Source organism: Natrix helvetica, assembly GCF_964273705.1.
Source record: "Natrix helvetica genome assembly, chromosome: 1".
Lineage (NCBI taxonomy): Eukaryota > Metazoa > Chordata > Lepidosauria > Squamata > Natricidae > Natrix > Natrix helvetica.
This window is the reverse complement of record NC_138548.1, coordinates 205,543,756-205,556,774: the sequence shown is the minus strand read 5'-3', so window position 1 is coordinate 205,556,774 and position 13,019 is coordinate 205,543,756. Positions and strand designations below refer to the sequence as shown.

Here is a 13,019-nt window from a genome sequence, read left to right as displayed (position 1 = left end):
TGCTGGATGATATTGAAAATAGATAACGAATGCCATCATATGGTTTTGCTTTAAATTTTGGAATATTTTATATAAAGGGATGTAAAAATAATTATATGAAGATTGAGGTATGATGATAGTAATATATATAAATATATTTGATTTAAAATATATAACTTGGTATGAATTGTAGATGATGACTGTGGAAGGGATGCACGAAAGCTCTTTGTAACCAATTGATAATTTTTTTACAATTTGTAATGGAAGATACAGGTATTTTTGTGGTGTTTGTTGTGTTTTGTATGTTTGTGTTTATTCAAAAATAAAAAATTATATTAAAATAAGAAATTCCCAGATAACAATCATCACACCCTCCATCCTGGGATCTTGGCTGATGCCACACCTGAAACCCAGTTGGGCATATTTCTGGGTGAACCATATCCCTTCTAGAGCCAGCCAGCTATCAAGTGGTACAAGCAAGATGGCCCACTCGTTAAATGGTTAAATCACTGATGAGAGCAGCTTTATTAGACTGACCTAGCATTCAGGAGGAGGAGTTGAACGCCAGGGCTTCTGAAGATCTACTGACAGGGTATTGGGGCTGAAATGTGGAACACCTATAAACAATAGTCCTGCATCCTCCAGGAGTGGCCTGTCCCTTGTCTCATACCATATCTCATCTTGCCTATCACTATCATAATTGTTTGGCCTACCTGTGTCCCCCAACAGCAGCCCCATCCCCATATTGTTATTTCTTCAGGTTCTTGGGTTAATGAATAACAGAATATAAATATCTAAGCCCTTAGTTCCCAAGAATAGGAACCAGCTACTATTTAGTTCAGTTCAGTTCGGTAAAGAACAGAACAACAGAGTTGGGACCTTGGAGGTCTTCTAGTCCAATACCTGGGAGACACATTACCAACTCTCAAGAGTTTGTCAGGTCACCCAGTAGCCACCCCTCACTCTACTACGATACACCTGCACACACTAGCATAAATAGGCACCTCTCCTCTGTAGTTACCACCGGCAGTCAGGGTGTCTCTTCCTTTATACACGGTCAATTCCTCTTCCAACTCTCATCAAGAGGAGAAATTCACAGACACACACTCACAACAACATACAGGGACAGCCCTCCCTTGCTACTCCCACAGGCTACTAGACTCTCATCCTGTCCAAACTCCCACCAAATCCACCTCTGGTTCTCACCCAGAGAAAAGAGGAGAAAAGGAAGGGGGGAGGGGTTCTTCCTTTCTTTTTTTAAAGGAATGGGCACTCAGTCTAACAGTGGCAAACCCACAGTTCAGCTCTCAGGCACTTCGCCATTCGATGGAATGTAGAGAGAGATCACAGCTTTTGAACATCTTTTCATGGTTGCTCTACCCAGAACTAGTCTACAATATATTTCTTGACTGCTGATTCTTCACCACCAATGGATTGATTCTAAAAGGCAGAAAATACCCACTTCTTATCTTCATTGTCAGTTAAGGCTGGTAATTCTACCTGTAGCCATTAGTTTTATCTTGTATATATTTAATCTTGGCCCCACCTTTTCACTGTGCTTGACTTTTAGAATGTATAGATCCTTTGCATTTTGAGGGAGATGGACAGTTAAAAAGATAGGAAATATAAAATAAAATTTTCAGCTATGCCTGAAAAAGGATGTTCTAGAGCTGGAGGAGAGCAAAACAAAGCAACCAGAATAATTTGAGGACTAGAGCAGCTCCCCTAAGAAGGAATGTTGTAAATATTAAAGATTTTTTAGTTTGGAAAAAAGAAATACGAGGGAAACATCTTAGAAGTACAGAAAATGTAGACAGAAAGAAGGGGGGGGGGAGTTTTCACATACAATATTTTAACTCTGGGTCCTTTATTAAAATGCAATTCAGGACCAATGGGAGTAATGCATAATAAAATGGGATGTATCATCGAAGTCACCAGGAATTGAGCCCAAGTTTAAGGAAATTTTATCTGTAATGACAGGATGAAAATATTCAAGAGGAATTAGGTTACTGATGATCAAGTTTTGACAAGTATTTATTTCCCTTTAAACCATCATACCACAAATACCAATAACTAGGGAGCAACAATGGCTGAACTAGTGTCTCCTTTTCTCTTATATTTTTGACATCTTGAATGGCTCCGATTGATCATACATGGGCTCTTAGTCTGATTTATATGAACTAAAGGATATCGGCACCCTGCCACATCAAGCCCAACCTTATGCATGAGAAGGAATAATTCCTCTTAAATCCTGTTTCTTAGCATCTTAAGTTTTAAGATCTGCAGTCTTTTCCACTACTACTATCATCTTGAGAGCCAGCAAAAACCTCAAATAGAAGGACAAAAAAGAAAGTGTCCATGGAAAAAAAAAATTTTTTTTTTTGAGTCACTTTCCTGCTATCTTGTACTCTGACTAACTTGGCTGGAGTTCATCCATTAGAGAGATTACTTCCTCTGTCTTTGTCCCAGCTATAAAGAACATAGAAGACTCCTTTGCTTGTGATAATTAATTTCTCTGCTAGAGGTTTCAGCAGGCCTAATTTAGTAATATTCTAAGATCATTAATAACCATTTCTGAAATAACAGAACTACTGAGATGCTAAGAACATTGCCTTCAAAACCTTATTTCCTGCTGCATGCAGGCTTTGGGATACCATGGACCTCTGCCAGGATCTAAATTGAACTTATCTAACATTAAACTACCTCAGGCTATATAACTCAAAGAAAAGGGGAATAAGTAATAATTTGGGGAAGGGGGAGAATGAGACAAATTCATAATTCAGTACTAAACCCCTTGATTTCATTTCTTTCCCTCTAACAAGAAACAACAAAAAATCAAAACTAATGCAGTAGAGAACAAAAAGTGGAAATATTTGCAAGTCCAGGCCTGCTCTTTCAAATGTTCTAGCACTATAGAAAAGCTTTCAGACTTAATCTAGTTGCCTTATGAAAAACCTTCATGATGCACAGAGCTTTGTTTCTAAACATTTTGTACCTGTTTGACAAAGCTAGCAATATAAATGGATTAACACAAGCAGCAAAATATCTGTTAAATAAAGGACAGTCCTCAGCTTACTACTATAATTGGGGCCAACATCCTTTGTATGATTGTGGTGGTCATTAAATGGGGTGTGGGGGTGCCTCTGGGGATAGGGGGGGTGCCTCGGGGCTTTATGGAGGTTCTGGAGGCCTTGCACTGCTCCCCACCAAACCCTGAAGGCCTCAGCCAGCTACAGGGCCCACCACCTTGTGCAAAACTGCTGCAAGTTGGGAGGTCTCAACTGGCTACAGAACCCAACTGCGCACATAAATTGCTTCACTTACCTCTCATACCCAGCTGATGCAAGGCACAGCCTTCCTACAGAGGTCAGTTTGTGCAATTCTACAAGTACCATTCTCTATAGCAGTGGTGGTGAATCTTTTAGACACCGAGTGCCCAAATTGCACACATGTGCATGCCCAAACAGAAAGGGGTGTGTGCATGTGTGAACGAGTGGACATGTGCATGCATGGACATGTGTGAATGTGTGCATGTGCGGATATATGTGAATGTGCGCATGTGCAGACATGTGCACACACGCAGCAGAGACCCGAAGACCAGCTGGCCGGTGGAAGGCAGGGAATCCCAACACTGGCAGCGTGGCAAGTGGTAAGGTCTTTTTCTTTCATGAGCTTCTGTTTTGTCATTTGCAGGGAAACAGAAATTGATGAAAGAAACACCACAGAGATCTGACCTGGGGCGACGGCGTGCGTGCCAGCAGAGAGGGTTCTGCGTGCCACCTCTGGCACGCATACCATAGGTTCGCCATCATGGCTCTATAGGCTTCCCAGGTGTAATGGTGGGGAGAATATTTCTGTTTCTGCACCCCACAGGAGGAGGAGGAGTTTTGCTTTGTGCATGAAAGGGAACTTCTCTGGTGGGTGCAGAAAAGCAGAAACAAAGCTTAAATCTTCATGATTTAAAGATTTAAGCTTTGTTTCTGTATCCCACTGAAGGATGTGAGCGCTCCCCTGTACAGGGAAGGGAACTCCTCTGGTGGGGTGCAGAAAAGGAGCCTAGATCCTGTTCGCAGCAGTTCCCAAGTGCCCTGTGATCACGTGATCTTTCCTACCAGCTACTCCAGAAAGTCAGTGGGGAAACCAGCAGGGAAGGTTGCACGCTGCTGTCACCTGCCAAGACAACTCCCTCTTGTCTCAAGAGGGTGGCTGAAGGAGCTGCTGGCTGAAGGGACCTGGCATTCTTTCACAGGGTGCAGAAATGAAGCGTAAATCATGAAGTTTTCAAGCACCTAAAATGTGGTTGTGTGACTTCAGCAGAGCAGCAGGGTGACGTTTTATGATGGCCAGACATGCTTTATGGATCCTAAAGCATCCTTTCGGAGGCAATTGTACTTATAAGCATTTGTTAAACAACTGGTCATAAGTTAAGGACTGCTTGTAAGCAGCAAAGCATGCCTTATATCAAATCAAATCATGAGATACTTTAGCTGTCCATGGTATTCAAATATCTCTCAAAATCTCTTCAAAGGCCATCTTTCAGACGCTCAACATTGTAATTCATTTTGTTTCGATACAATCAGATAACAGGTGAATGTTTTCTAACTGGTTGTGCCCAATGGTAAATACCAACAGAGGACTTTTAAATCAGTTGCTCACTCTTCTCTAAATCATGTAACTACAACTATAAATAACCACAAACAGTCCTCCTAAATCTAGCAAATCAGGCAAGTGAACTCATAAATGAATCTGGACAATCCCTTTAAACAATTTAACACATTCACAAAGCTTCTGTCAATTCCCTTACCTCGCAATGGTATTTAACAAATACACAGTAATAGCAGAGTTAAAATCTACTAAACAAATACATGACAGGCAATGACGATACACCTGTCAAACTGATGGCTCCCAAAGGATCTATTTAAACAATTCTGAGCTATAATTATGTTCATTAGATACGATACCTCTCTTCACAGAAATTCAATGAAGCTCAGCTGTTTGATTGCGACTGAGGTGGGCATTGATGCAATACATTTTGTGAATTTTGTTGTTGTTTTTGTTTATAATTTTACTTGCTCATTTGTGGAAGATAATAACAGGCTGTTCTCACTAAGTCAACAGTATCTATCTTTCTTTATCAAGTCAAGTACACATCATTTTTAAATAATTATATGCAAACTTCTATGACCTTTGCAGTAAATGGAGTATTTCAAGGGCAGATGGAGGTTCTGGCAGAAAATGGATTTCCTTCCCTTCTGACCATGGAATTTCACACTTTGGAGAATTATAAAAAAAGATAATAAAAGTGACAAATGCATACATTCCTAACTGGTTTTATCAACCCTGCAGCAGAAAAATTGGATGAAACAACCTTTAATCACATCTTTCTTTCTGTCCTTAAATGACACAGAAGATTGTTCTAACACAAAAATTATCAGATGGGACTTTTGTCTCAGGGGCTATCAACTGATACTTTATTACATTTTAAACAATGCTTGAATATAAAAATTACATCTGGATCTCATATAAAACAAGATTAAAATGTCTCTTTCTATAACCTTATCAGATGATGGAAGCCATTTATTGCTACTGCAGCAACAACTTTTCATTTACTTGGTGTTCTATCTGAAAAAGATAACATGCAGAAAAAAATCTGGTCTCAGAATTTCTAATTGAAAATGTAGTTCTGGGACTTTGGTTTCCAGATAAAGGAAACCAAAAGCAGGGCTTGGTGAAGGCAAAAATGCCCGTTTTTGCAAACAACGGGTGGAAAATGGTCTGTTTTTCCCAAAAAGGGGGTATTTTTGCCTTCCCCCAGCCATGCTGAAGCCTGCAGAGTGCTTCTGGGGGTTGGAGAAAGGCAAAAACGCCTCTGTTTTTGCGAAAAATGGCCCATTTGTTGCAAAAATGGGATGTGGAGGAGGGCTTCGGAGGCCAAAAATGGCTGTATTCGGTGTATAAGACGCACCAACATTTCCACCGCAACAGCCGTTCATGCAATCCCCCTCTCCAGCTGTGCAGAGCGCCATTCACTGACCTGGGGCATTCCGAAGATGCCAAAAGCCCCGGGAGACAGGGGGCGGTGAACAGGCGCTCACGAGGCTTGGCGATACCCCTAGGTCAGTGAATGGCACTGTGCCCGGCTGGAAAAGGGGTTTGCCAGGTGGCTGCCCGTGAGCGTGGTCACTTCACGGCTGCTGTGTTGGGCTGCTGCAACAGCGCAACACAGCCATTCACTCCTGAGGCTGTGCCCGGCTCTTCGGGAGCCCACTCGCAAGAGAGCAGCTGCTCAGGAACCCCCTCTCCAGCTGGGCACAGCGCCACTCACCGACCTAGTGGTATGCCAAGGCACCAAACAATGCGAGCACCTTTGCCACCCTCCCCCCCCGTTCCCGGGACTTGGCGCCTTCGGGATACCGCTAGGTGGGGGAGTGGTGCACTGCCTGACTGGAGGGGGGGGGATTGTCCAGGGGGCTTATTTTCAGGGGGGGTGTATATTTTTGCCCACCCAAAAAATGTGGCATGGCCTTAGTTTCAGGACATGTCATATTTTCGGGGAACCATGGTACATACATACATACATTCAGAAAACATTTCTGTTACCACTTCTCCTGGCGCTTCCCCTCATTTTTCAATGCAACAGTGATCTGACTTCCATGGGACAAGATCAATGGACTGAAAATGACTTGTTAGCTGGCACTCCCATGGTAAAAATGAATCAAAATAAGAATGGACAAATGGCTCTTCAGCTGCCATTTCCATGTAGTAAAACAAGAAGGAAGAGGTCCTTTTGCGTCAGAAAAACATTTAAAAAATAACTTATTCCTCTACCACTCTTATAGAGAGTTAGGAAGATGTTGATTGCGATATGCTAAAGCATTTTTAAGTCACATCCGGATAACATTCAGAGATGGCTCATCTTGTATCATCTCATCATGTATATGGATATAATAGATCTTAATAACCTAGATTTGTTAGAAAGTAGAATAGAACGCAACAGAACGGTATATTGGAATGGAACGGAACAGAACAGAAAAGGGAGAGAGAGAGAGGAAGAGGGATAGGGACAGGAAGAATAGGGACCGGACAAGGACTGAACAGTCAAGCAGAGTGGAGTGGAGTGGGTTGGGATATATAGAATATAGGAATGGAATGGAACAGAACATTGGAATGGAATAGGAATAGGAATAGAAATAGAAGGGGAATATTGGAACGGAACCAAATAGAAGATTGAATTGGGATGGGAGGGGAGGGAGGGAATGCAATGGAACGGAACAGAATAACATTGGAATGGAACAAAACAGAATGTTGGAACCCTAGGACTATCATTAAGTATTGTACCCTATGATTCTTGACGAATGTATCTTTTTATGTACACTGAGAGCATACGCATCAAAGACAAATTCCTTGTTTGTCCAATCACACGTGGCCAATAAAGGATTCTATTCTATCTATTGAATGTAACGGAATGGAACAGAATAGAATATAGAATATTGGAATGGAATGAAACAGACCAGAACAGAATATTGGCATGGAATGGAACAGAATAGAATGGAATGGAATACTGGAACGGAGCGGAACAGAACAGAATATTGGAACGGAATGGAACACTTTCTATTGGCCAAGTGTGATTGGACACACAAGGCATTTGTCTCTGATGCTTAAGCTCTCAGTGTACATACAAGCAACAAGTGATTTGGATCAGTTTCTCTCTTGCTCTGTCTCCCTCCCTCCCTCCCTCTCTATCTGTCTAGAAACATAACTAGAAACATAAACATAAACATAACTAGTGCAAAGCACTTCATGCTTCTGACCAAAGCTTTTGGTCAGCCTACTGCATTTATTTTGCATATGTAAATTATCATACTTTATATAGGACACAATATACTGTGGTAGTTGTGATTCTGGGCAAAAATTGATAACGTAATAAAGCTATATAGGTCAGATGAATGAATGGGTAGTTTTGGCAATAAGCCAAGCAAATGAAAGTTTTTTGTAGATCTTCCCCATTTCAAAATGTATTTCACTATTCTAAGGCCTTGACATAACAACATAATGCAATATAAGATTCCCATGAATCAGCTCTCATACCAGAATCAGTATGGTATTGGGCATATACAATTTGCAGAATTTTTGAAGCCTCCTACAGAAACATATAAAACTGAAAAAAGGGGTGAAGAACGAGCAGGAGGACCTTTCTACCACCTGCTATCACCCAATAGCCTATTAGGCTCCACAAAAATATTGAAGGACAGAATTGCATGAAGTGCTAGGTGGCCAGAGGCAGAAAGAAGGATTATAGAAGTTATGCTCTCACTTTCCTTTCCTTTTACTTGCCATTAATTAGTTCCAGGGCCTCCTCCTTGCTTCTTGTGATTTTATCTTCCCTCCATGATGCGGGTCTCCTGGATTGATTGTGTTTCACCAAGAGATGTGAGCATCGCACTTTTGTTGGCTCCCCTTGACCATTCTTGCTGTTGCCAGTGGGGCGCTCCCATTGGCTGGCATTTGTGATATGGTTGAAATAATAAACACGTCCTGCAAAGTAAAATAGAATTAGTTCTAAGGCAAACCAATTCATTAAGAGCTTTGTTCTTTCTTAAAATAAATTTCCCATGATCTTCCCTTCCCATTGTAATATTTCGGTTTCAGCTTTTCTTTCCAGCATTTAATCCACTCTCACTCTCTTCCACGTCAGGTTGATGTATTACTTCTCAAATTTGTGCCACCAAATCATTCAAGATACCCCCCCCCAATGAGTACCAAGTACAGCCCCATCATTACATTATTTTGTGATTTCACTGAATGTGTAAACTGTATGAAAGAATAACATATCCCAAATGAGTTTTAATAAACTATTTTTGGTGATATAAAAATGAAAGTTTTGGGGGGAAATTTTAAAAAATAGACTGAAAGCAGAAATGTTCCATGTAAAAAAGCATTAGACAACTCACTGATTTTCCAAGAGAATACATGGGAAATAAATATAAGGAAAGAGCATGTAGAAGCTGCTTGGAACATAATGTAAAGATTTACATTATAGAATGTCACAAATGTATATGCATTTACATTAAAGATATGAAAATAAATGGCTCATAAAATGTCATAAAAATGCATATAAGGGAATTATTGCTGCAAGAAATTATACAAGAGAAAACCTCTTATAGAGAACACAATTAAAAAGAGCAAGGAATAGCTAAGAGGAAAAGAGGAAAGGAAAATGCAGAGTGATTTTGATGGGAAAAAAATGGGTTTTAGAAGAGGTCTAAACAAGGAGCTTCCAGCAGTTAATGTAATTAAAATTGACAAAATGAATTGGAATTAAACTGGCACAAGGCAATGCTGGAAGGAGTATTTTGGAGATTTGTAGAGGAATGACAGGAATAAGCTGAATAATGCAATTAGAATATATATTTTAAAATGCAAGAAAAAAAATTACAGAAGTAGGGATCTTATGGGACAGTTAATAACATGTGAAAAAGTCCAATTGAAGCAAATGCTATTAATATAAATTCTCAAGAAAACTGATAATGAAAAGTTATACATGCTATGAGAATGTTAAAAATGATAGACTGCAGATGTTGACAGCAAAAAATATAAAATAATAATGTGGGTTATGGCTGTGGAAACACAGGAAGCAAAAAAGAAGCAAAGGTGATTGCAAAAACCAGAGGGAGATTAAATGTGCTTAGAAAAATGTTCAGCCAAATTCTGATAGGAAGGTTATGAAAGGTGAGCAAAATTTGTGAAGTAAGCAACTTTATATTAGCCAGAGGGTGTGTGTTGTCCTTTTCGCCATGTCATGAGAAATGAATGTGAGAAATAAAAGTTTCTTATATGTTTGTTAAGAGAAAGTGCCTGACAGAAAGCTTAAACTATGTTTTGTGTGAATATGCAATTAAACATTGGTCGCTAAAGACAGTGAAAGATGAATAGAAAACATGCATAATAAATGGAATGTTTAATAGACAGTTGAATGCCAAACAGATACCACATGTATGATGTTCCTTTGACTGCTTTAATTGTTTAGAATATATCTTCAAATATCTTCAAGAGACAAAAAAGTTTTTGCTGCCCTCTTGTGGTGCCTGGAGGCTGGGGGGTGGGGGGTGGCTGGATGTATGTAGTACAACAGGCTTCAGCAGAACCCTGATAAACTGAATGGCTTTAGATACATGGAGACTTAGGATCCAGGAGCTTAACGTGTTTAGTTCTGGATGGGATTGCACTTCCTAAAACAGATCATCTGCACAATTTGGGGATCCTGCTAGATTCATGACTCCTGCTCAAAGAGCAGATGGACATTGTGGCTAAGAGGCCTTTTGTACAACTTTGGATTGTGCACCAGTTGTACCCTTTCCTAGATTGAGAAGCTTTACGCTTAGTCAGTCACACCCTGGTCATTTTGCGTTTAGACTACCCCAATGCACTCTACATGGGGTTATCCTTGAAGAGCATTTGGAAGTTACAATCACATGAAAAATCTTAGGGGCCCCTAGGGTGGCCCATGCTACACCACAGTTGTATGAACTGCACTGGTTGTTGACTTGCTTCCTGGTCCAATTCAAGGTGCTCACATTTAAAGCACTTAATGGAATGAGTCCAGGCTACCTGAGGAACCATCACAGTCCAATGGGATTGGCCTGCCCCACTTGCTCTGGCAGAAAGGAGATGCTCGCGATCCTGCCAGGCAAGGAATTCCAGCTGGGGGAGGGGGTATCCAGAAGAAGTGCCTTTTCTGCCATGATTTCCATCCTTTGGAATATGATGCCTCTTGAGTTGAAATCTATCACCATCCTATCATCCTTAGAAGAGAGGCTGAAAACCTGGATTTGCCAACTGGCTTGGGACCCAACAAGGGCATCCCATTTTGGAGGTGACTAGTTGACTAGAAGATCTCACCTCAACCCCATGCATGCACTGGTTCTTTTTTACCCATTTGAATCTTAATTGTAATGTTTTAGCTTTTAACATCTGCTGTTTTAATGTTTTGATTCTCTTGTTTTTTATGACATTATAAATTGTCCAGAGGTACTTGGTAGAGAGATGGGCATTTAATGAATAAAAATAAATTCGTGTGCTGGTATTAGTATAGATATGTTGATCAGGAATATGAACATATACGTTTCTTGTATGCTGATGATGCTAAACTTCTGGCTAAGAACCTAAATGATTTGCAGTAAATGTTAGGCTGTATGGCATAATGAGAAACACAAATATGAAAAATAATGTAACCAAGGCCAAGCTTGTTGCCTTGGATAGGGAAAATGGAGCCAACAATGGCAAGTTATACATGAAGGGCAAAAGCAAATGAAAAAAATGAATTTATATAAGCTTCTTTGAATGTTTACTAAAGATGGGGAAATTGATAAAGACAATCTAAGATACAAGCAGGCTGATACAAAAGTACAGAGCAGTCTGTTGCCTAGTGTAAGTGAATGCGGAAAGAAGCATAAATGGCTGTATATAAGAATATACTTCTGCATATTTTTATAAGGAAATGAGAATTCAGTATGAAAAACATAAAATGCAGATGGAATGGCCTACTGATGCATGAGCAATAAAGCAGGGAGACTTGTATAGAGCACATAAGTGGCACAGTGGAAGAAAGGATGTTTTGCAATGATAGAATGGTATGAAAAAGTAAAGTAAATGGTATTGGTATTAAGTTGTTTTAGCTATATTTTCTTTTTGTGTACTGCATTTATCTGTACTTTATTTATTCCATTTCTGTAGCCTAATATCGTTGGTTTACTATTTTTTACTCCTTTTCTCACTCTGTATAATATTGCTTATCATGAAAAAGAATATTATGGGTATGTTTCACTGGAAAATCATTATCCCACAAAGATGTGATTTGTAAGCAACAACAATCAAATTTATCATTGAGATTTGGTAAGTTCAACTGCTATTATGAATAATTTTTCCATACAATATGCACATCACACACATAATATGCAATTTTACATGATTCATTTTTAGCGCCAAAAGATTCAACAAGATTATAGGCAATGTTAAACTTTGCAATTACACCTCCTGAGTCACTAATGGGATAAGAAGAAAATGGTTTTTCTCTGTAAGACATACTCTTTAAAGAAATTGGGCCAAACTGTTAGGCTGGATAAATCTTAATAACCTAATATTCTTTTCTCATATTTATCATATTTCTCACTGTAATTTACATCATTTACAGAAAATGCTAAAGTTGTTTTTCAATGTTATTAATGACCTGAAAAACAGTCTGGTTTAGAATGAAAATCTAAAAATAAGCATATATTTAAAATCTCTTCACTTCAATCTATCTGTCAAAAATAGATATCTAAGTGAGCCTTTTAAATACAGAAAGAAAAATCCAGAGAAACAATTGATTTTCAGCCATTATGATTTTATACTGTTTTCTATCATGAAAAAGTATAACCACTTTTCAACTACTTTGCTGATATAATATAGAAAAAAAGTTAATAGCAGAATAGCCAACTCTCCCATACCAACAATGGGGCAAAGGAACAAACATTGTATTAAACTGAAAAAGACTGTTAAGCAGTGTGAACACAGATCAGATTATAATATGATTATAGCTCATCTTCCAGAAAGTACTGTTAGGAAATAACTATTTTAGGTCTAAATTATATTTGAGGCCTTAAATTCATTCCAAGATCAAAAACATTAACAGAAATGAGGGTGGACTGCATGACAGTGCAAAACCTGTTATTTGCTTTTTAAAAACACTGTACTCAACTCCAGATAGTTCTCAATTTACAACCATAAATGGGACGAGAATTTCTGTCCCCAAGCAAAGTGGCCATTAAGTGAGTCATCACATGACCACATCCAATTTACGACCATTATTAGCACAATCATTAAACAAATCAGCATGGCTGTTAAGTGAATTACACAGTCTTTAAGTGAGTCATGCGGTTGTTAATTGAAATTGGCTTCCGCAATTGACTTTGCTTTTCAGAAGCTTGCTGGGAAAGTCAAAAATCACAATCAAGCAATTGCAAGACAATGCCACTATCATAAATGGAAGCCTGTTGTCAATC

The 13,019-nt window shown here is 39.3% G+C and overlaps 1 protein-coding gene across 2 annotated transcripts in view; it reads right to left on the bottom strand.

Annotated features, from left to right (window-relative positions):
- PIN1 (peptidylprolyl cis/trans isomerase, NIMA-interacting 1) overlaps positions 1-13,019 on the bottom strand; it is a 33,592-nt gene that overhangs the window by 13,703 nt on the left and 6,870 nt on the right. For both annotated transcript variants that reach the window (XM_081935320.1, XM_081935321.1), the window contains exon 2: positions 8,314-8,514. In XM_081935320.1, the coding sequence (XP_081791446.1) occupies positions 8,314-8,514 (201 nt within the window). The remainder of the gene's footprint in view (positions 1-8,313; positions 8,515-13,019) is intronic.